Here is a 20,057-nt window from a genome sequence, read left to right as displayed (position 1 = left end):
TTCAATCGTTTAAGTTTCGATTTTAAGTTTGCATAGATAAGAAATTTTTTAACTGAATAACTGAAATAAATTTAGTTTGCATTGGTAATTTACTGATTTCTACTCTTCATGTGTAAACTTTATTTAGCCTCAATTTTTTACTTTTTACTCTCCATCATATTTTCTACCCTCAAACATATTCATTCACAAGTTTTTAAAACTATTTTTGACACTTTATCCAATAAAAATGATAAAAATTCTATTTACTTTGTTGAAGCTACCTATAGTGTATTAAGGCCGGAACTGTCTACAGGCAGCATGTTGGCTTAGTGGTTAATGCTGTTGCCTGGACCCCCACGACCCTGTATAAAGGATAAGGTGGTATAGACGATGACTGAGTAACAACTACACACTTAACTGATAAAATCGTCCTCTTGGGATTATAAGGTTCTGTCTGCAATCTGATCAGTTTTGAGATATTGAGCTTCAGTTTTGTAATTCAAATTCAAAACTGTCAGAAAAGGCACATCACTTCAAATAACACATTAGGGAATGTTATTATGGTGTTACAGAATAAGAAAATGTGATATTTTACATTTTGACAAAAGAAGTCAGATAGAACCTTGTAATTCCAATAAACTTCTTATAGTTTTTTTTAGTTTTTTTTTTTACTTTATACATAATGTAATTTCACACAGCATAAACATTTGTTTTTAGTCCATTGCCCTATAATCATATGAATCTTTGGCCCTTTATAGGAAAGAATTTTGGCACCTCTGCTTTAAGGGAACCTTATATACTGTATTAGGTTAAATTAAAAATGAAATAATATATTAAGTGTTGCCATTGTGCATTGCCAAATAATCCTTGAAACTTTCCAAACCATCATGTACTTGCCTCAAATCAAATAGAAATCTTTAGTACCTCAGGCAGTGGTTTAAGGGTAACAATGGTTGGGATACTGTAACGTTTCTACGTATAAAAATTAAGTAAAGAACAATACAGAGATTAAAACAATAGCAGTGATCTTTTAGCCACATACAGTTTTTCAGCAATCTGCTTATTTGTGTGAAACATCAGACTTGGATATGTGGTGTAAGATTAGAAGCAAATAAGATAATAAGGTAGTTGTAATTTTTTCCTCATTGTAGCCCCCGTTAAGGTAAGTGGTACAGCCAAAAATGTATAAAAGAGATTATACAGTAATATACAGAGGTATATTTCTGCCTAATTATAATTCAAAATATTTAATAATTATAATAATAATTAAAAATTTTTGCCACTTCAGTCTATTAACTACGTGATCCTTATATCTCTAGTATTGGGGTATCCATGCACATTTTGGCAGTAACAGTAGAAATACGAAACTGCCCTCTTATTCTCCTTAATTCTTATTTCTTAATCTCCCTCTGAATCACTGGTTCTTTGTGTCTCTGCCTTAATCTTAACTTTCCTGGCTATGTTTTCCTCTCCTTGTCCTCTCTCCCTGTGCAGACTAACTGTGGAGGAAGGGTAAGTATAGTGTCGGCTTCATGCATGGCTGCCCTCCGTTTGTGTGTTTGCATTACACTGCTCCATTTCAACACGGCTTGGCCGTCCCGCTGTAACAGGACACCCATATGCTATCACACCAATATCTGAAAACCGAGACAGCGACAGCCATCCACGCTCCTTCTACAGCTCACTCCTGTTAGCTGCTGTTACTCATATTCATGTGTAATCATTAACATACTGTAGATGTATGCACGCTTCATTTTTATGACACATATAATAGAAAAAGCAAACTTATTCTCAAAATTATTGCATAGATGAAACATCTCGTGTAAGGTTGCAGATATCAGAATGATCATGCAACAGATCATCGTTCTGTTGCATGACCCAATTTCAACCAAGCTATAGCTGTCGGACAGATGGCATCACATTTGCCTCTAGAATACTTTGGTATACAGGTGCCCAGTTCCTGTGGCTGCAAAACAAGATCAAATCATCACCCCTCCACCACCGGGCTTGACAGTGTGTATGAGATGTTTCAAATAAAATGCTGTTGGGCATTAATGTCAATTTTACCATCTACAGCACCATTAACTCCACTTTGGTCTCATTTGTCCATAGGACGTTTTTCCAAAGGTCTTATGGTTTGTTCAGATGCAGGTTTGTTAACCTCAGTCATGCTTACATTTTATGAGAGTCAATCCTGTCTGATCTAAATGAATTTTCAATCAGAACTAGAGGGGTGGTGTACAATTTTGACAATCTATTGAATATTGACCATGTACTGTAAATGCTTGATCCAGGACAAGAGAGTGGAAGAGGGCAACATTGCATGTGCAGCATGTTCGAACCAATTCATGTCAGCTCTTACATCTGATTGCTTACAACACAACACAAAAGTGCGTATTTAGCATAGGAAAGTTTAAATTAGAGAGAAGAAAGTGATGTAGTGCCTGTGGGAAAGCCAAGCACTCCAGCTCACTGCCTTACCACAAGTTGCCATCAGTACTTGTAGAAATAAAATCGAAACACCTTTAATATCATAACGGATTTAACAGTGTATGAACTTACACTCTAAACTATCTTCCATTGAGTATTTGTCTTAATCCTTCTACTTCTACTTTGTTTAGACCTACACTGGGTCAATACTGGTGGCAGTGAACCCATACCAGCTCCTGCCTATCTACACTGCTGACCAGATTCGCCTCTACACCAACAAGAAGATCGGAGAGATGCCTCCTCACATCTTTGCCATTGCTGACAACTGTTACTTTAACATGCAGCGGAATAACAAGGACCAGTGTTGCATCATCAGGTCAGATAAGTTGCAAAAGTGGTAAATTTGGCATACAATTCATTAAACTTTTCAGTATTTGGCGAACATCAACATTTATTTAAACTAATATAATTTTATAATATCAAACGAGGTCATTTATAATTTAACAGAATTTATAAATTGGAGTCGGGGTAAAAGATTTTATGGAGATTAATGTTTGCTTTGGAGTTTCAGATAATACCACCGCAGTTAGAAATAAAGGTCCAGTTTAGCATAGCACTGCCTTTCTATACGTTTCTATCAACTTCTAGACTTTTAAGACGATGATCCTTTAAACTAAAATGTGTCAAAAGTGAGATTATCTTAACAATGTTAACTAAAGATAGTATAGATAAGATTTGTATGTTATATAAAGTAATACACTGACTGAGAGACTTTAATTATTTACTATATTAGCCCTCTTGGCTCTATTGCCGAACTAAATATGCAAACTTTGGACACAAGACAAACTTCTCAACTCATTAAGTACATTTGGGGTCGTGTAAATTGAATATTTTCCCTGAAGCAGCCTTTTAATGAAACTGACCTGTTTAATTTTACAGTGGCGAGTCTGGGGCAGGGAAGACAGAGAGCACCAAGTTGATCCTGCAGTTTCTGGCTGCCATTAGTGGGCAGCACTCCTGGATCGAACAGCAGGTGTTGGAAGCCAACCCCATCCTGGAGGGTGAGGAAAACCAGTGCTGAAGTCTAAGTTTAGTGCATTTTTAATTTTACTGGTGAATGTTACTGCATTTCTCTGCTCGTGCCTGACAAACCCTTTCAAAGGTCAAAACAGAGCTTTTAGAGCAGAAAACATGCTAAAATATGTAATTAGTAGGAACTTTAGGGCAGATGTTATTACAGATATGAATATGGAACACATTAAAGCAGGATGATTGTTTTTTTTGTCAACAGCCTTTGGGAATGCCAAGACCATCCGTAATGACAATTCAAGCCGATTTGGGAAGTACATAGACATCCATTTCAACAAGAGAGGAGCAATCGAAGGAGCCAAAATCGAGCAATATCTGCTGGAGAAGTCTCGAGTGTGTCGACAGGTTAGAGAGTGAAAAAAAGGGTCATGATTCTCATACAGTACATCTGAGGCATATATACAGCATATGAAAAAGCTTGGCATGTCTATATTTGTAAAACAGAGCTTTTCTGAATAGATGTGCCTTGAAGTCAAACTTGGATCCTAGGTGGCTCCTGTAGAGCATATGTGATATGTAAATAATCATAATAAATACCAAGATGGCTAAAAAACTAACACAGTACAATATGGAGGCACGGTAGTTTAGTGGTTAGCACTATCTCCTTGCACCTCCTGGTCCTGGGTTCGATGTCCTGGGTTGGGTCTGTGTGCATGAAGTTTGCATGTTCTCCCCATGCTTGATGCGTCTCATCTGGATTCTCTAGGTTCCTCCCGCAGTCCAAATAGGATTAGGGTAAGGATTAGGCTAATTGGCGTTTCCAAATTGCCTGTAGTTTGTGACTGAGTGTGAATGTTGACCGGAGGTCCTACCGTGGTCGTACAAAATGGCAATAAATACAATGGTCATCACTGGCCCTTAATGGTAACCACCGCCCTCTGTGGTCCCTAGTTAGACTACTAAAGTTCCAAGATGGATGGATGGAATGTACAATATAAAAATGTTTAGGCTATTACATAATAATTTTTTTTCTTTTTAAACAATGGTATCTGTTATGAACTTCAATGGAGTAGCCAAGGTTAAGAAAATGTAGACATTCAGGATCAAGTTCTCCAAATGGAAACTAAGAACCAGCTTACCACTTAAACCCTCCTGCATCAATCCACAGTTTACATTCTGATCACACTTTTAGAGTTCAGTTGTTGATTGTTATCTTTACTTTTTTTTACTAGGCCCAGGATGAGAGGAACTACCATATATTTTACTGTATGCTGAAAGGCATGACTCCTGATCAGAAGAAGAAGCTTGGCCTGGGCAAAGCCACAGATTATACCTACCTCACTATTGTAAGTGAAGAAATTACTGGTACTATTTCAATTAAATGCTTTCATCACAATACAGAAAAAACCTTGTCATTACTATATATAGGGCATATTTACCTTAATTGTTATGATTTACATTTTATAGCAAAGGATGGTTGATGGAACAGGCTATGGAATAAAAATAGCACCAGTAATATCCACTTGTACCAAGCATGTTCTTTGTTTCCTTCCCCTTCTCTTTAGGGAAAGTGCACTGTGTGTGACGGTCGTGATGACCAGAAGGAGTATTCCAACATCCGTTCGGCCATGAAGGTGCTCATGTTTACAGACACAGAAAACTGGGAGATCTCTAAATTGCTGGCCTCCATTCTGCACATGGGCAACCTCAAATACGAAGGTGACACACACACTCACAGAATGTGGGCATACTCTATGCATTGCTCAAATAAATGGATCCTTTTTATGGGACAGGTGAAAAATGTAAAAGGCTTTGGATAGAATAATACTGTACTAAAGCTCTTGGTATCTAAAATGCTGGCAGAAATGACAATATGATAATGTGATTTATGATGAAGCTGCTGGATGTACTTAATATTTTTGAATTTGTCTCTCTGTGGTAGAAAACTGCTACTTGCAGAAGACATAGACATACAGTAATATAAGTTGTGCTGCGTCCTTCATTATCATATACAGTATATTAATCTCATGGATCCAAGTGTCAGGTAATACATATTCAATAAGGGCTGTGCTTGAAACAGAACAAGTACTTTTATTTAAATAGTAAAAAGTTACCTGTAGTGTAAAGATATACATTAGATATTGTCAAAAAATTTTATTACTTTGAGGAGATAATTATCTTGAATATATTGACGTGATGGTCATGTTTACCAAGCATTAAAGGGCATGCATTATGAAAAATTCACTTTTTTGGCATTTTATTTTTTACCCATTCAGGTAGTTTCTCCAGTTTGTGTTTACAAACTAAAAATGTGAGAAAAAATATTCCAACCTTTTGGTCCTTTTCCATTTTGTATTGGAGCTAAAACAATTGGATTTTTCCTCTATTGTGACCTCATATAAGGGAAACCCACCCACAGCTTGTTTCTCCGTTGTGCTCAGCTCTGGAGTTCTCTGGCAGGGCGTGGCTCTGCAGTACCTTACTTCCGTAGACACTAAAACAGTATGTGCGGAGGAGGAGTGAACAGAGTGAGGATATAAAAAAAAAGCATCTTAGGGGTATTTCAGTTTGAGCATAAACATACATACTTTAGGGAACCTCTGAGACCTACTGTACTGTATGTTAAATTGTTAAATTAATAGTAAAATATGAGACCTTTAAATAAAAGAAAATAAATCAATTATGTTTAGTTAAAGGAACTGCAACTGGCTAACAGTCATTAACCCTACAGTCATTCAGTCATGTCTTATTCAATGCATTTGTTACATGTACGAGGGCAAGACTCTGTTACTCTCATATTAACCATCCAATTGTTACTTAAACAGAAATGTATATATATATATATTATAATAATTAATATGCTGAATATAACTTTTTTTCTGCTTAGCCCGCACATATGATAACCTGGATGCCTGTGAGGTGGTGCGATCTGCTGAGCTTTTCATCGCTGCAAAGCTGTTAGAGGTAACTTTATAGATAAAACAGTTTTATTTAACTTTTTTTACTTTATTTTGTTTTTTTAATGTAGATGCCTTTATTTCTCAGCTGCTCTCAGGTTATTCTTATTTTTCTCTGTTGTTTTCAGAAAGATTCTTATCATTATTATGATCATCATTGAAAATGAGGACAATTTAATTTAGATATTGTATATACTGTACTGTAGTTGACTATAGTTTCGGTTATGATTGATGGATTGATGGCGGCAAAAACAAAACTGTGCTGATAAAACTTTTGAGCCACTTTTAATTTATGTGTTTGTCATGTTTTGCTTCCAAAGAGCCAGACTTTTCCATATTTTTGTACAGTAGTCTTCGGGAAGAGTTTGCCAGGCTTCCTGAAAGAGTGCTTTTGGCTTTCATTTCATCAATTTAATCTACAGTTTAATGATGTGAAGTGCACTAGTCCAGAACCATTAACTTGCATCAGTTATCTTTAGGTATTCTGATGCATGCTTGCATGCTTGTGTAAATGTGTGGTCTGCCAGGTTGTTGTTAATTCAGTAGCAGGATTAAGAGAGGTCGTGTAAAGCGACCTGGGTGACTGGAAGATGAGAAGAGAAAGATGGGTTTAAGTGGCACCTGTTGACAGGGTACTCTTCATACATTTCACTCGGCCAGGCAAGACTTTTTTTTTTTTTTTTTGCATTAATTGATCTCAAAATTTTTTTTTTTTTTTTTTTGGTACCTGAGCCTCCAATAACGAAAGTGGACTCCATATTAACTTAAACATGTCTCCTGATCTTCCAGCTGCCTAACACACAGTATGACTGCAGATCAATTCCTGCTATCCAATATCACCCAAATGTGAATGGCTTTCCTTGTTAAGTCTGGTTCCTCTCAAGGTTTCGCCATCTTAGGGAGTTTTTTCATACCACCATCATCCTCAATAAAATTCAAATTTTTTTTTTTTTTTTTAAATACAAACAGGTTGACTCTAAAGACTTAATGAACTGCCTGACCAGTCGCACGATCATCACTCGGGGAGAGACAGTGTCCACACCTCTGAGCAAGGAACAGGCTTTGGATGTTCGAGACGCATTTGTCAAGGTGAACATCTTTTTTATTGGTCTTGGCTGCTTTACACCACAACACCGTGTGTATGTTGATATATGGATATATATATATATTTTTTATAGGGAATATATGGACGCCTATTTGTGTGGATTGTTGAAAAGATCAATGCAGCCATCTACAAGCCTCCGTCACATGAGCCGAAAGCGGTGCGCAGGTCCATCGGCCTGCTGGACATCTTTGGCTTTGAGAACTTTACAGTTAATAGGTAATTACTGGATCAATTCATACACACGTCCAATATATTATCAGAAATCAGTAGCATGATTATATTGACCATGGAAGTTAAAAGCATTTCATATAGAGTTTTTTGCATTTGCTTGTTTTGTTTTTTTTCTCTGTAGCTTTGAGCAGCTTTGCATCAACTTTGCCAATGAAAACCTGCAACAGTTCTTTGTGCGGCACGTCTTTAAGCTGGAGCAGGAGGAGTACAACCTGGAGAACATCAACTGGCAGCACATCGAGTTCACTGACAACCAGGACGCACTGGACATGATCGCCATCAAACCCATGAACATCATCTCACTCATTGACGAGGAGAGCAAGTTCCCCAAGGTGAGGTTTCAAAAATTCTTTGAAATTAAGAAGTACTGTAAAACTAGAAGAAGTGAAAGACTGAAATGTTTTACAAGGTTCTATTAACTATTCTACAGGGCACGGACACCACCATGCTGAACAAGCTAAACTCCCAACACAAGCTCAACACTAATTACATCCCACCCAAGAACAGCTACGAGACGCAATTCGGCATCCAGCACTTCGCCGGCATCGTCTACTATGAGACCAGAGGTCGGGGGTCAAACTTCTCAGCACTTAAATCATGCACAGTATTTATTAACACTATAATTAAACGCAACATTATTCCTGCGTCACATGATGTTAACCTAGTGGGACTATTGTTATACTGATTACTATAAGAGGTTTCAAATGTTTGGTGAAAGTAAGCATATTAAGCTGTGATAAACATCTGCGCAGGTTTTCTAGAGAAGAACAGGGACACCCTTCACGGTGACATCATTCAGCTAGTTCACTCGTCCAAGAACAAGTTCATCAAGCAGATCTTTCACGCTGATGTTGCGATGGTAATCACTACTATCTATCTCTCTATGTCTTGTCTGTAGGTCTAGATCAAGGTTGATTGGTATTTTCAAATGTCCTGTAGTGTACAGTATGATCAGGTGTGTAAGTGTGTATGCTTGTGATTTGTTTTGTGACCTGTCTAGTGCCCTAAGCCACATGTGACCCTAAACAGGAAAAGCGGAATAGATGATGCATAGATGAAACGTTATTGTTTCTATAGTAACAGCCCAAACACAGCAATATGTATGGCAGATGTTCTACTATTAATAATAAGCGTATTAATAAGAGTATTAGCTTAATATATACTCAGCTCAAAATGTACTGATGCTGTTCGCATTCATGGAAGGTGTCTACAGTGTGATGTTATTAAAAAATGACTGTCAGAGTTTGCTTTGCTTTGGGCCATATGACACCACGGCTTTTCCTTAAATACAGTATTACATAAAATAATATGCTTGCTTAGGTCAACTCATAATGAACTTAATCATTTTAAATTCTTTAACATTTCTGTTTTTAATGCATAATTCAGTGTTCTGAAATTCTTTCTTTCTTTGATAAATGTGTGTGCCAGTTTCTGTGTACCTCCGTGCACAGTGCCACGCCACCTCCCAAGGTAACGGTGGAACTGGAAATCATCAGCTTCTCACTTCTCACACCATTTCATCTGGTCGTCCCAGTTTATGTTCTGAAAACTAACCTCATCTCATGCCTTCACCCTGATCTAATTATCACTTCCCGTAACCTTAACCCAGTGGTGCTGACCTTTTGTTCTCATTTATGAACATCTTCCATTTCAACATTTGAATGCAAAAATGGATGTTTCTACATTCTTTATGAGTTTACTACCTGCATGAAAACAAATTGTACACAAAAATTTGTAATTCTATGCTGAAATATATATATCAATGTCACAAAAATTCTATTCACGTGTACACTATATGGCCAAAGGTATGTTCCAGTATGTGTTTCTTCCCCAAACTGTTGCCATAGCGTTTTAATTATCATGGATATCTTTGCATACTGTAGCATCAAGTTTTTAAATTGTTGAAATAAAGGAACACAGGCATGTTCCAGTGTGACATTGCCACTGTGCTTTAAAATAAGGTTCATGAAGACATGGTAGTGTAAGAACTTGAATGATCTGCACAAAGCCCTGACCTCAACCCCACCAAACACTCTAGGGATGAACTAGAGTGACAATTTTGAGCCAGGCCTTTCTGACAGACCTTAGTGCCAGATATGTCATGCTTTTGTGGTTGAATGGGCATAAACCACTGTAGCAAAGCATTGCTCTAAAACTGTAAAAACTAAGGAGTCCATATTTGTGCCCAGACTTTCAGGTATCAACATCATATTGGCTATATAGTGTACATAAAAAATAAAGTGTGTGAATAATGAATACCATCAAAAACTGATCCATTGAATTCGGGTGTAAAACTGATTGACATTTACTTTAAACACAGTACAGTGAGACTCTTAGCCGAAGTAAAACATGTACAGTAAATAGTCCAAATGTTTTAAAGGAAGCCATGTGTCTGCTAGTGATGATCGCTGCTATATAATATCCAAGCACTAGTGGAACAGTAGTAGGGGATCAAATCAAGAAATAAAGGTAGTTTTTATTCTCATAACTGTGTTATGTTTTTGGAGGAAAAGTCCGGGTTTGATTTGAATGCCTCTTATACAATAACAAACAAACAAACAAAAAAAAAACACGGAACATGGCAATAGCGTCTGTATCACAGTGAATGTTTTATAATCTCCATGGCTTGGTTGATATGTTTTATTTATTTTTAATAATAATAATAATAATAAATCATCATCATCATCATCATCATCATCATTATTATTATTATTATTATTAATAATAATGTCTTCTATGGACTGAAATTGAGGTATCTGAAAATTGTTAATGAAAACATTTAATTTATTTAAAATCTATTATTGTTTTCCTTAAAAATGATACATAGTGTTACAAAGTAGAAAGAAAAAAATTAATATGTAAAATAATTATTTTACCAACAATATTTTTTTTCTTGATGTTGTACTTTTGTTCATTCTCAAAACCAAAGTTCTCTCCCTGACCTCTTTTGTTCTCTGTGACCTCCTGAAGTAAAAAATAATACAGCCTCGTTTTAGCTTGATAATATATCTGCCACAGACAGTTTTCTGAACTCAAACAACTTCCTGTTTGAGCAAAAAAAAGTACTTTACAGACCGAGTGATGGGGTTGTGGTAAAGGAAGAGCGAGAAGGACAGAGAGAATCAGAGGTCAGAAAGGGGTGGAACGGATCTGCTCGGTGGGTTTTCCTCCATTCCTGACTTTCTGTTTGTGTGTGTGTGTGTGTGTGTTTCCTGGTGTTCAGGGGGCGGAGACGAGAAAGCGTTCCCCAACTCTGAGCAGTCAGTTTAAACGCTCTCTGGAGTTGCTGATGCGCACACTGAGTGTGTGTCAGCCCTTCTTCGTCCGCTGCATCAAACCCAATGAGTACAAGAAACCTATGGTGAGTTCAAAGTCAGAGGAAATGACCAGGATGTTAAAGTGTGTGGATGGTAAATAAGAAAGGATGTGCAGTTGTGTTCCTAGACTCCCTTCTCACATCCTCCTCTATGTAGAGTAATTAAAAGTTCTCCTGTCCTCCCAGCTGTTTGACAGGGAGCTGTGTGTGAGGCAGCTCCGCTACTCAGGAATGATGGAGACTATTCGGATCCGGCGGGCTGGATACCCCATCCGTTACACTTTTGTGGAGTTTGTGGATCGGTATCGTGTCCTTATGCCTGGAGTCAAACCTTCCTACAAACAGGTAAATAAACACATGAATTCTGCTGACATGGAATTACTAAAATACAGACCAGGGTTGGAACCACTCCCACTTTTTCATTTTTAATATGATCTGGGTGCAAGAGCCAAAATTGGTCCAGAAATTTGTGCAAATTGGACAATTAGAAATTGCATAATTGGACCAAAATTGTAAAATAATGAAAAAACAGTCTTGATATAAAAAGACAAATTTGTTGCGATTTTGATTTTGAGCTACACCAGTATGGAAGCCCACTTCCACCAAGTATAATTGCATAACATACTGTACCTATACGAGTTCATATTTATTATCTCAAGTTTATTGTTATGTCAACTTTTTGACTCATAATCCTAATGTACAATCTTAAAATATTGTAATATTATCTAAAAACAATAAAAAATCATTTTTTACCGTAGAAAATACTGCAAGATTTTTTTTTTTGCCTTTTTGTATCCAAAATTATATGGTAAAATTAAACTGTTTCGATTATTTATTTATTTTTGAGAAATGTTTATTATTGGTTAATAGGAGCTAGTCCCACCTTTTAATTTTTCAATTATTTCAGAAAATAGCTACTATAATTAGTTCTTCTAAGCATAAAGTTCTAAGTGTAAAAACATAATACAAATCATCTGATCGTAGTGGTTCTTGGTATCAGACAAATATAACCTCGGACAAATAACATGCAACTTTTTTCACTATGTCATTATTTATCTAACTAAAATGAAACCAAACATTTGGAGAAAAAAAACACAACAACATATGGGCAATACTAAGTACTAAGCAGGGGGAACTGCTTCCACAGGGTTTAAGATGATAAGTTTCAGCCAGGTGCTGCTATTCATCAGCCTTTGATTAACTGATCAACAACACACGTGCAAATCTCCACAAAAGCAGAGGTTTTGGCAGTTTGCTAGTTTGCAGCATTCAGATGTGTTTTAAAAGAATACCAAGAGAGAGAGAGAGAGAGTTACATAATGGTCTTAGGGAAGGAATTGTTTTTACAAATCAATTTGGAAATGGTTGTAGACCATTTTTAAACAATTTGGGGGTTAAAATTCTGCAGTGAGAAAGATTATTCACAAGTGCAAAGCATTCAAGACAGTCAATCAATCACTCAATCAGAGTGGACGTCCCAGCACATTCACGCCAACACTCAAAGAACTATTTTGCAGCCGCAGGACCTGGGCATTTTGCAGTCTATAAGTTGACCATAAACTCCTCTGTAAATCAGACTATTCAAGAGCAAATGTGTTTGTCAGACTGCTAAGGCTTGGTCAGAATTGTATCATGCCACGGACTCAATTCCCACCTCTGTGTGCATGGAGTTTGCATGTTTCCCCTGTGCTTGGTGGGTTTCCTCCGGGTACTCCGGTTTCTTCCCACCGTCCAAAGCCATGCAGGTTAGGCTAACAGCGTTCAGAAATTGCATGTGGTGTGTAAATGAGTGTGTGAGTGTGTGTGCCCTGCAATGGATTGATACCCTGTCCGGGGTGTACCTAAGTGTCCTGGAATAAATACAGGATAATACAGGGTATAGACGATGAGAGAGTGAATAATGGTACGGTTGGAAAACCTTATACTTTATGTTCATGTGAAAATTAAAATGTATTTATTTAAATTGTTTTTATTTAGGAGGACCTGAGAGGGACCTGCCAGAGAATTGCTGAGGCTGTCCTTGGCAGAGACGATGACTGGCAGATGGGAAAGACCAAGATCTTCCTGAAGGTATATCAGTACTACAGCACATCAGGAAATGAAATGTGTGTGAAATTTCAAGCAGAAGCTTTTCATGACTCTGAGTACCAGAATACTGCGTTATGTAATTCATGTGTCCTGCTAACTCTTGTGGTCACATGACCTTAAACAGTCATGTGGTACTCTGTTCTAGTAGTGTCTGGAAAGAAACTTGAGCAATAGGTCAAAGGCCAACACAACTGTTGTGCATTTCCCTGGTGCCGTGGTCAGTTTTCCATTCAGTGTAGCTTTATCAAGGCTTTCAGCTGTCTGAAACAGGACGTCCCTCACTGTGGGAGTGAAGAGAGGGCACTGCCAATACTTCCTAACAGGAAGTGACACCATTAAACCAGGATAAAGGAAAATGTACCACAAGTCAACTGGGAAAGTGCACTAAATGATTCTTTCGATTAAACTGTGGTGGAGGTTTTGTAGGAAATCCTTTTCTTTTCTGATGATTGCTGTTTCCAGAATTTACAGTAATATGACATGACCGTATTTTTGGCAGGACCATCACGATATGCTTTTGGAGATTGAGAGAGACAAAGCCATCACTGACAAAGTCATTCTTATTCAGAAAGTCGTCCGAGGTTTCAAAGACAGGTACGCTGTTAAAAATATATAACTGCCAAATTTCAAACTCTCAATCCTCAATTTATTATTATTATTATTGTTTTTTTTTTTAAATAAAAATAATATGTGCACCTCCTGCTTTATGCTTCTCGTACTTGACTATTAATAAACATAGTAACCAAAGGAAACACAAAACAATCCAAAAAGGATCTTTGGAATGTTACTGACCATTTACTTAAAAAAATAAATAAATAAATAAATAAATAAATAAATAAATATTGCTTTGTTAATAGGTCCAACTTCCTGAAAATTAAGAAATCAGCTCTTATGATTCAGAAGACATGGAGGGGTTACTACTGTCGGAAGAACTACGGAGCGGTAAGTCTCTGTGACCTCCATTCACTATGGAGACACTCAGTCATGAACACAGAAAATGAACTGCTGCATAATAAGCTAATATGAATAATTTGGTACTAAGAGTGAAGGTGATGGGTAAGAATCAGTCTGGTCCTAAAATAATGTCTCAGTCATCAGAGTAGGGCCAGGGGTAGCTCAGTGGTTAAGGCATTGGACTACGGTTCGGAAGATCCCAGGGTCAAACCCCACAACTACCAAGGTGCCACTGTTGGGCCCTTGAGCGCGGCCCTTAACCCTCAACTGCTCAGATGTGTAATGAGATAAAAATGTAAGTCGCTCTGGATAAGAGCGTCTGCCAAATATGTAAATGTAAAGTAATTCTAAAAGCCTACTGTAGTAATCAATATCTATGTCTTCAATATACTATGCTGAACAAACAGAATTGAATGTCTTGAAACATGAGGGCATTGTCTACACTGTACGCTCCTGAACGAGGAATGTTAGGTATTTTTTTCTTTTTGCCATACCTATTTCTGTTTAAATAAGGATAAAATGCAGTATACACAACAGTTAAAGTGAATAGATCACAGTGTCTCTATTATATATTTGATGCTAGCTGCTATAGCTATGGCTGATTATTATGGATGATTAAATCATCCAAGCTAAAATTAAGTGTGAACCTCCAAATATATAAAATATAAATTGCGGCATAGGAATGAGAAACATCAGTCCAAAAGGTTGTCCAAAAGCGTGGGGTGTCTGATCGTCTTTGAAGTGAATGCAGTGACTCAGTGTCTCAACACTAATCTGAAAATCTTCATCAGTTCTCACTTGTTAAAGCCAACCTGACCCTATAATATACTTGACATCCTAATTACTTCCTGTGTTGCAGATGCTTGCAGGTTTCTCACGGCTCCAGGCCCTGTACCGCTCCAGGAAGCTTTATCAGACGTACCATGTGACCCGACAGAGGATGACCCTGTTCCAGGCTCGTTGTAGAGGCTCCATGGTGCGCAGGGCCTTCAGACACCGGCTCTGGGCTGTCATCACCATCCAAGCCTACACTAGGGGCATGATCGCTCGTCGGTTGTACCACAGACTCAAAGGAGAGGTAAGCTCAGGGCATAAAATCCCACATGGAATCAGATACGCGAACCAAAGCAATATTCAGGGAGTTTGGAGTCTGTCTGTCGAGTAAAAATCGCTTAACTTACTTAGCTTTGGGACTCATGGGTACAATAAGTATATGTAGAGGTTGCTGATTGGTGTACAGAAGGATCCAAATGTCTGATGCCACTACAAAAATCTAGATCTTATAGTTTTGAAATAAATAGTAAAATAAATAAGTAATATTTTTTTAACCCTATACATTAGCATAATATCTGGAAATAAATGTGCTAACTAACTAAATGTATTTATCCTCATAATTCCTCTTGTCCTTCAGTACAAACGGCGGCTGGATGCAGAGAAGATGCGCTTGGCTGAAGAGGAGAAGCTCAGGTACCAGATGAGTGCTAAGCGAGCCAAAGCCGAGGCCGAGCGCAAGCACCAGGAGAGACTGGCCCAGCTGGCACGAGAGGACGCAGAGCGGGAGAAGAGGGAGAAGGAGGAGGCTCGCAGGAAGAAGGAGATGCTGGAGCAAATGGAGAGAGCTCGCCACGAGCCCGTCAACGACTCCGACATGGTGGATAAGATGTTCGGCTTCCTGGGAACCACAAACTCTTTCCCTGGGCAGGAGGGCCAAGCACCGGCCGGGTTTGAGGTAGGGAGCGCCCTCTACTGGTTAGAATTTTTTTCTTCAAATTAAATTGCTATTAGAATTACAATACCCAAGCTATTTTATCTATTTGTTCTATCTGCTTATCTATTTATATTGTCTACTTTATCTACTCGGCTCCCTCTCTCTCTATATGTCTGTGTCTGTTTGCTGTCTTTTTATTTGTCGTGCGTGTGTGTGTGTTTATGCACTAGGACCTGGAGCGCCCTCAAAGGAATGTGGAGGAAGAGGATCTGGATGAAGCTCTTCCTCTCCCTGAGGAAGAAGAGGAAGATCTGTCTGAATATAAGTTTGCCAAATTCTCAGCCACCTACTTTCAGGGCACCAGCACTCACACATACATGCGGCGCCCCCTCAAGCAGCCCTTACTCTTTCACGAGGATGAGGGAGATCAGCTGGTATGTTCTGCTTTAAACGTCTCCTTTTAACCTTTCTATTCTAGTGTGTAGAATTTGTTGCAAACAAGGTTGGTGTCTTTCGTTTTCGGCATCTTGCAGGCTGCACTAGCGGTGTGGATCACAATTCTACGATTCATGGGTGATCTCCCAGAGCCAAAATATCACACAGCTATTAGTGATGGCAGTGAGAAAATTCCAGTAATGACCAAGATCTACGAGACGCTGGGAAAGAAGACATACAAGAGGGAACTGCAGGCTCTGCAAGGAGAGGGAGAGGTGAGGGTGATGGAAAGTGTGTTATTTTGAATAATCTGTATTCATCCCAGCAGACAGAATTTATTCAAATGTATTTAAAAATCACCATGCCGCTCTTAAAATGGTTGAAATTGTTCAAAATAATGGATATAATGGGGAGCTGAGCAGAATCCTAACCACATAAAATCCAATAAGTTGATCACTTTTAGGTCCGAATACTAATAGTCATAAAAATCCATCTTCAGTAGATTCAGTAATCAAGTAGGGCTCATCTGAGTCTTTCTTACAGTAACACGATGCCCAGAGAAATGAAAATAGGAACTATATGAAGAATTGCACTTGAACCCTTTTAGACAGTCATACAAAACTAACAGAAAGAGTTAGATTATATAATCACAATTCCGGATTGAGCATGACGAGTATTTACAATAACAACAAGGGGTGTTCTAGTCAAACCGGGATTTTCAGTGTTTCATTAGTGCTTGGATACCATCAAGGTATTAAATGCTACTTTTACAGTAGGTTGAAAAGTTTTGACGGTTTGTTGTGCATGCACAATTCTGATTGTGCAGCCTGTTCTCGTGATCAGAGGCAAAAGTCAAATTTATTTTTAAGTACAATTTGCTGTGAGAGTGTTTTTGCTGTCCCAGATCTATGAGTTTTGTGCTGGCTGGCTGCTTCACGATTCATAAGCTTCTCTGTGTCTCGGTCCCTCTTCCTGCAGAATGCCCAGATTGAGAGTCATAAGAAGAGCAGTGTGCGTCACAAGCTAGTGTCCCTCACCCTTAAAAAGAAGTCGAAGATAACCGAGGAGGTAAGGGACAACGTGATCTGCATGCTCATGGCTTCTCAGTGACACACACACACACACACACACACACACAAAATGTCTATCACTCTGTCTATCAATGTGAATCTCTTACTTTACCTTAATTAGATTTGTCCTGCTTACTAGGGGACAGATTTTAAGATGCTTTTAATATATCCAGAAAACGTGGGCTGTTAATAGAGTAAAACCGATCTGATTATGCATTGCCTGTATTCTTCTTTGCCCTACAACATTATACAAATTTGCAACAATTTAGGTTTAAAGTGCAGCCCAACAAGTCCACTTTAGAGAGTCCTAACATTTTTGCATTTCCTCCTATTTATCCTAGGTTACAAAACGCCTGAATGATGGCGAGTACACAGTGCACGGGAACAGCATGCTCGAGGACCGACCCACTTCCAACCTGGAGAAGCTTCACTTTATCATCGGCAACGGCATCCTCCGACCAGGACTCAGGTCACACTCGGAACATCGTACAGAGCTCATGCTATATAAATAGCATATATTTTGTTAGACCTGGATTACTCACTGCCATGATTTATCCCTAGAAACTTTAATGCATTAGATAAGGAGTATTTCAAGTAAATAAATCCATCATTTGCAGTAAATTAGCGCTACTGTCAGAGCTGTTGTTAGAGAAAAACAGTTCTGACCAATCAAATAAAGAATTTAACAATTCTTTCATATGAGCATTTTTAATATAATGAGTTTATAAGCAATGATGCCTCCGAGTGGCGCAGTGGTAAAGTGCTCGCCATAACATCCAGAGATCGCGAGTTCGATTCTCGGGTGATGCTGTAACCTCCCGCAGCTGGAGGTCTAGAGAGAGCTGATTGGCCGAGCTCTCTCAGAGGGGAGGTATGAGAGGTACTCAGTGATCCCACATTAATCACGGCTCTACAGCCAATCAGGGGCGTCTGTGAGCTCACGCAAGTGTAAGGAGCGTAATTTTGCACATACAGTATAGTGTTTATCGTAGTGTAAGATTTGCTGACTATGCAGAATATATCGCTTTTTCCAGGTCATAGTTACATTATACATAAACACATCATTTGTGCCACTTTATTCCATATTATTCTTTTCACTTAAATTTGGAATGAGTAAATCTGGTCCTTATTCTACTGTACTTCTGTAATTCTGTAATACTGGCCTTCTTATAATCCACAGAGATGAGATCTACTGTCAGATTTGTAAGCAGCTGAACCAGAATCCGTCCAAAAGCAGCCACGCTCGAGGCTGGATCCTCCTGTCCCTGTGTGTGGGCTGCTTTTCCCCCACTGAGAAGTTTGTGAAGGTGAGCGCAGCCAATTTAAACTTACCTTAGTGACTTAGAATTTGAATTGTTAATTCAAATGTACTTTTGGGCATATATTTATTTTTGGACATGACTCAGTGAAGGAATGAGATAAAGTATGAAGCTCTGAAATATCTCTTATGTAGTATCTGAGGAATTTTATCAGCGGGGGGCCCCCAGGATATGCTCCCTACTGCGAGGAACGGCTCAGGAGGACGTTCGTGAATGGCACGAGAACACAGCCGCCCTCCTGGCTCGAGCTGCAGGTACTGTAGGATGACTCTTTTATCGTTCGCTCGAGCAGAACCAGACCTGTGGCACTAAATAACCTTCTCCTCCATGCTGATTCCAGCCTTGAAATGCACGGAAAGATTCCTTTCTGCTTTAGCAATAGCCAGTTACTGAACGAACTTATACCTTACAACTTTGCAGCGGCGGTCCAAGGACAACTATTTGTTTCAAACATGACACCTAAATGTGCTTTCAAACACACACACAAAGTGATGAGAACTTACTGGATTTGGTCTAAACAGCTGTGTGGCCATAAGAAAACCACTTCTTAGTGAGGCTAACTTGAAAAAAAGGCTTCAATTTGCTAGAGAGCATAAAGACTGGACTTTGGAGCAAATGCAAAAGGTAATGTTATGCAACATAAGGAATCATTGGCCACCACATTGCACACGCTAATCCAAGCTGAAGGCAGAGAGTGCCAGGCAGTGTATTAACTACTTAAGCTTTAAGGCATGTGCAGGAAGCCACCAAAAAAGATTTATATTCTAACAATAATGTTCCCGAGTTCACCCAGCACACTGTGAAATGTCGACATTTTACTGATTACTTTGGAGCTTTAAGCACTGAAAATGTAATACTTGTTGGATGGTGGAATACAAAATGACTCTAACTGGATGAAGAAAGTTGGGCAAGTAAGTTTAGGCAGTGGTGGCTGGTGCAAAATGTTTTTTTTTTGGAGGGGAGGGCGAAAAAAAATTAAAATTAAACTTTAAGTAATCGTCTGTAAATAGCCATTTATCAGGTAATAAAGCATCATTACTACTAGTAAAAAAAAAAAAAAAGGCCTCACTCATATCACATCCAGTCAGCCAGCTCCACGTGCCATAAGAAGTGCTGAAAAAGCACCGAGAAATTTGTAAAAATTTACATGCCTACATAGACACTCGTTTGCCCTGCGCCTCGTGTACACGAACACAAATGACCGTAATGACTTACAGTTTTTGTAAGTCGCTCTGGATAAGAGCGTCTGCCAAATGCCTAAATGTAAATACAGTTTAGATTTTTTTTATTGTAAATAAATTATATTAAGCAATACAGCGGACTATTGTGACTAAATCACTTTATTTTATTATGAAAATAAATAATTATTATGTTAAATAAATACATATGAAAGTAACATTCGATAGGTATGGGATGGATTGTTAACTGTTGGACAA

The 20,057-nt window shown here is 38.4% G+C and overlaps 1 protein-coding gene across 1 annotated transcript in view; it reads left to right on the top strand.

Moving 5' to 3' along the window:
• Nucleotides 1-20,057, top strand: part of myo7aa (myosin VIIAa) — a 57,804-nt gene that overhangs the window by 16,787 nt on the left and 20,960 nt on the right. The window contains exons 5-28 of the mRNA XM_053500460.1: nucleotides 2,601-2,785; nucleotides 3,349-3,470; nucleotides 3,701-3,843; nucleotides 4,671-4,784; nucleotides 5,004-5,157; nucleotides 6,326-6,402; nucleotides 7,365-7,484; nucleotides 7,574-7,716; nucleotides 7,853-8,063; nucleotides 8,162-8,297; nucleotides 8,484-8,590; nucleotides 10,955-11,092; nucleotides 11,234-11,392; nucleotides 13,025-13,117; nucleotides 13,635-13,729; nucleotides 13,993-14,077; nucleotides 14,949-15,167; nucleotides 15,501-15,818; nucleotides 16,028-16,231; nucleotides 16,331-16,507; nucleotides 17,211-17,300; nucleotides 17,644-17,771; nucleotides 18,483-18,609; nucleotides 18,756-18,875. Coding sequence (XP_053356435.1) covers nucleotides 2,601-2,785; nucleotides 3,349-3,470; nucleotides 3,701-3,843; nucleotides 4,671-4,784; nucleotides 5,004-5,157; nucleotides 6,326-6,402; nucleotides 7,365-7,484; nucleotides 7,574-7,716; nucleotides 7,853-8,063; nucleotides 8,162-8,297; nucleotides 8,484-8,590; nucleotides 10,955-11,092; nucleotides 11,234-11,392; nucleotides 13,025-13,117; nucleotides 13,635-13,729; nucleotides 13,993-14,077; nucleotides 14,949-15,167; nucleotides 15,501-15,818; nucleotides 16,028-16,231; nucleotides 16,331-16,507; nucleotides 17,211-17,300; nucleotides 17,644-17,771; nucleotides 18,483-18,609; nucleotides 18,756-18,875 — 3,465 coding nt within the window. The remainder of the gene's footprint in view (nucleotides 1-2,600; nucleotides 2,786-3,348; nucleotides 3,471-3,700; nucleotides 3,844-4,670; nucleotides 4,785-5,003; nucleotides 5,158-6,325; nucleotides 6,403-7,364; nucleotides 7,485-7,573; nucleotides 7,717-7,852; nucleotides 8,064-8,161; nucleotides 8,298-8,483; nucleotides 8,591-10,954; nucleotides 11,093-11,233; nucleotides 11,393-13,024; nucleotides 13,118-13,634; nucleotides 13,730-13,992; nucleotides 14,078-14,948; nucleotides 15,168-15,500; nucleotides 15,819-16,027; nucleotides 16,232-16,330; nucleotides 16,508-17,210; nucleotides 17,301-17,643; nucleotides 17,772-18,482; nucleotides 18,610-18,755; nucleotides 18,876-20,057) is intronic.

Source organism: Clarias gariepinus, chromosome 7 (assembly GCF_024256425.1).
Source record: "Clarias gariepinus isolate MV-2021 ecotype Netherlands chromosome 7, CGAR_prim_01v2, whole genome shotgun sequence".
NCBI lineage: Eukaryota > Metazoa > Chordata > Actinopteri > Siluriformes > Clariidae > Clarias > Clarias gariepinus.
This window is presented reverse-complemented; position numbering and strand designations above follow the sequence as displayed.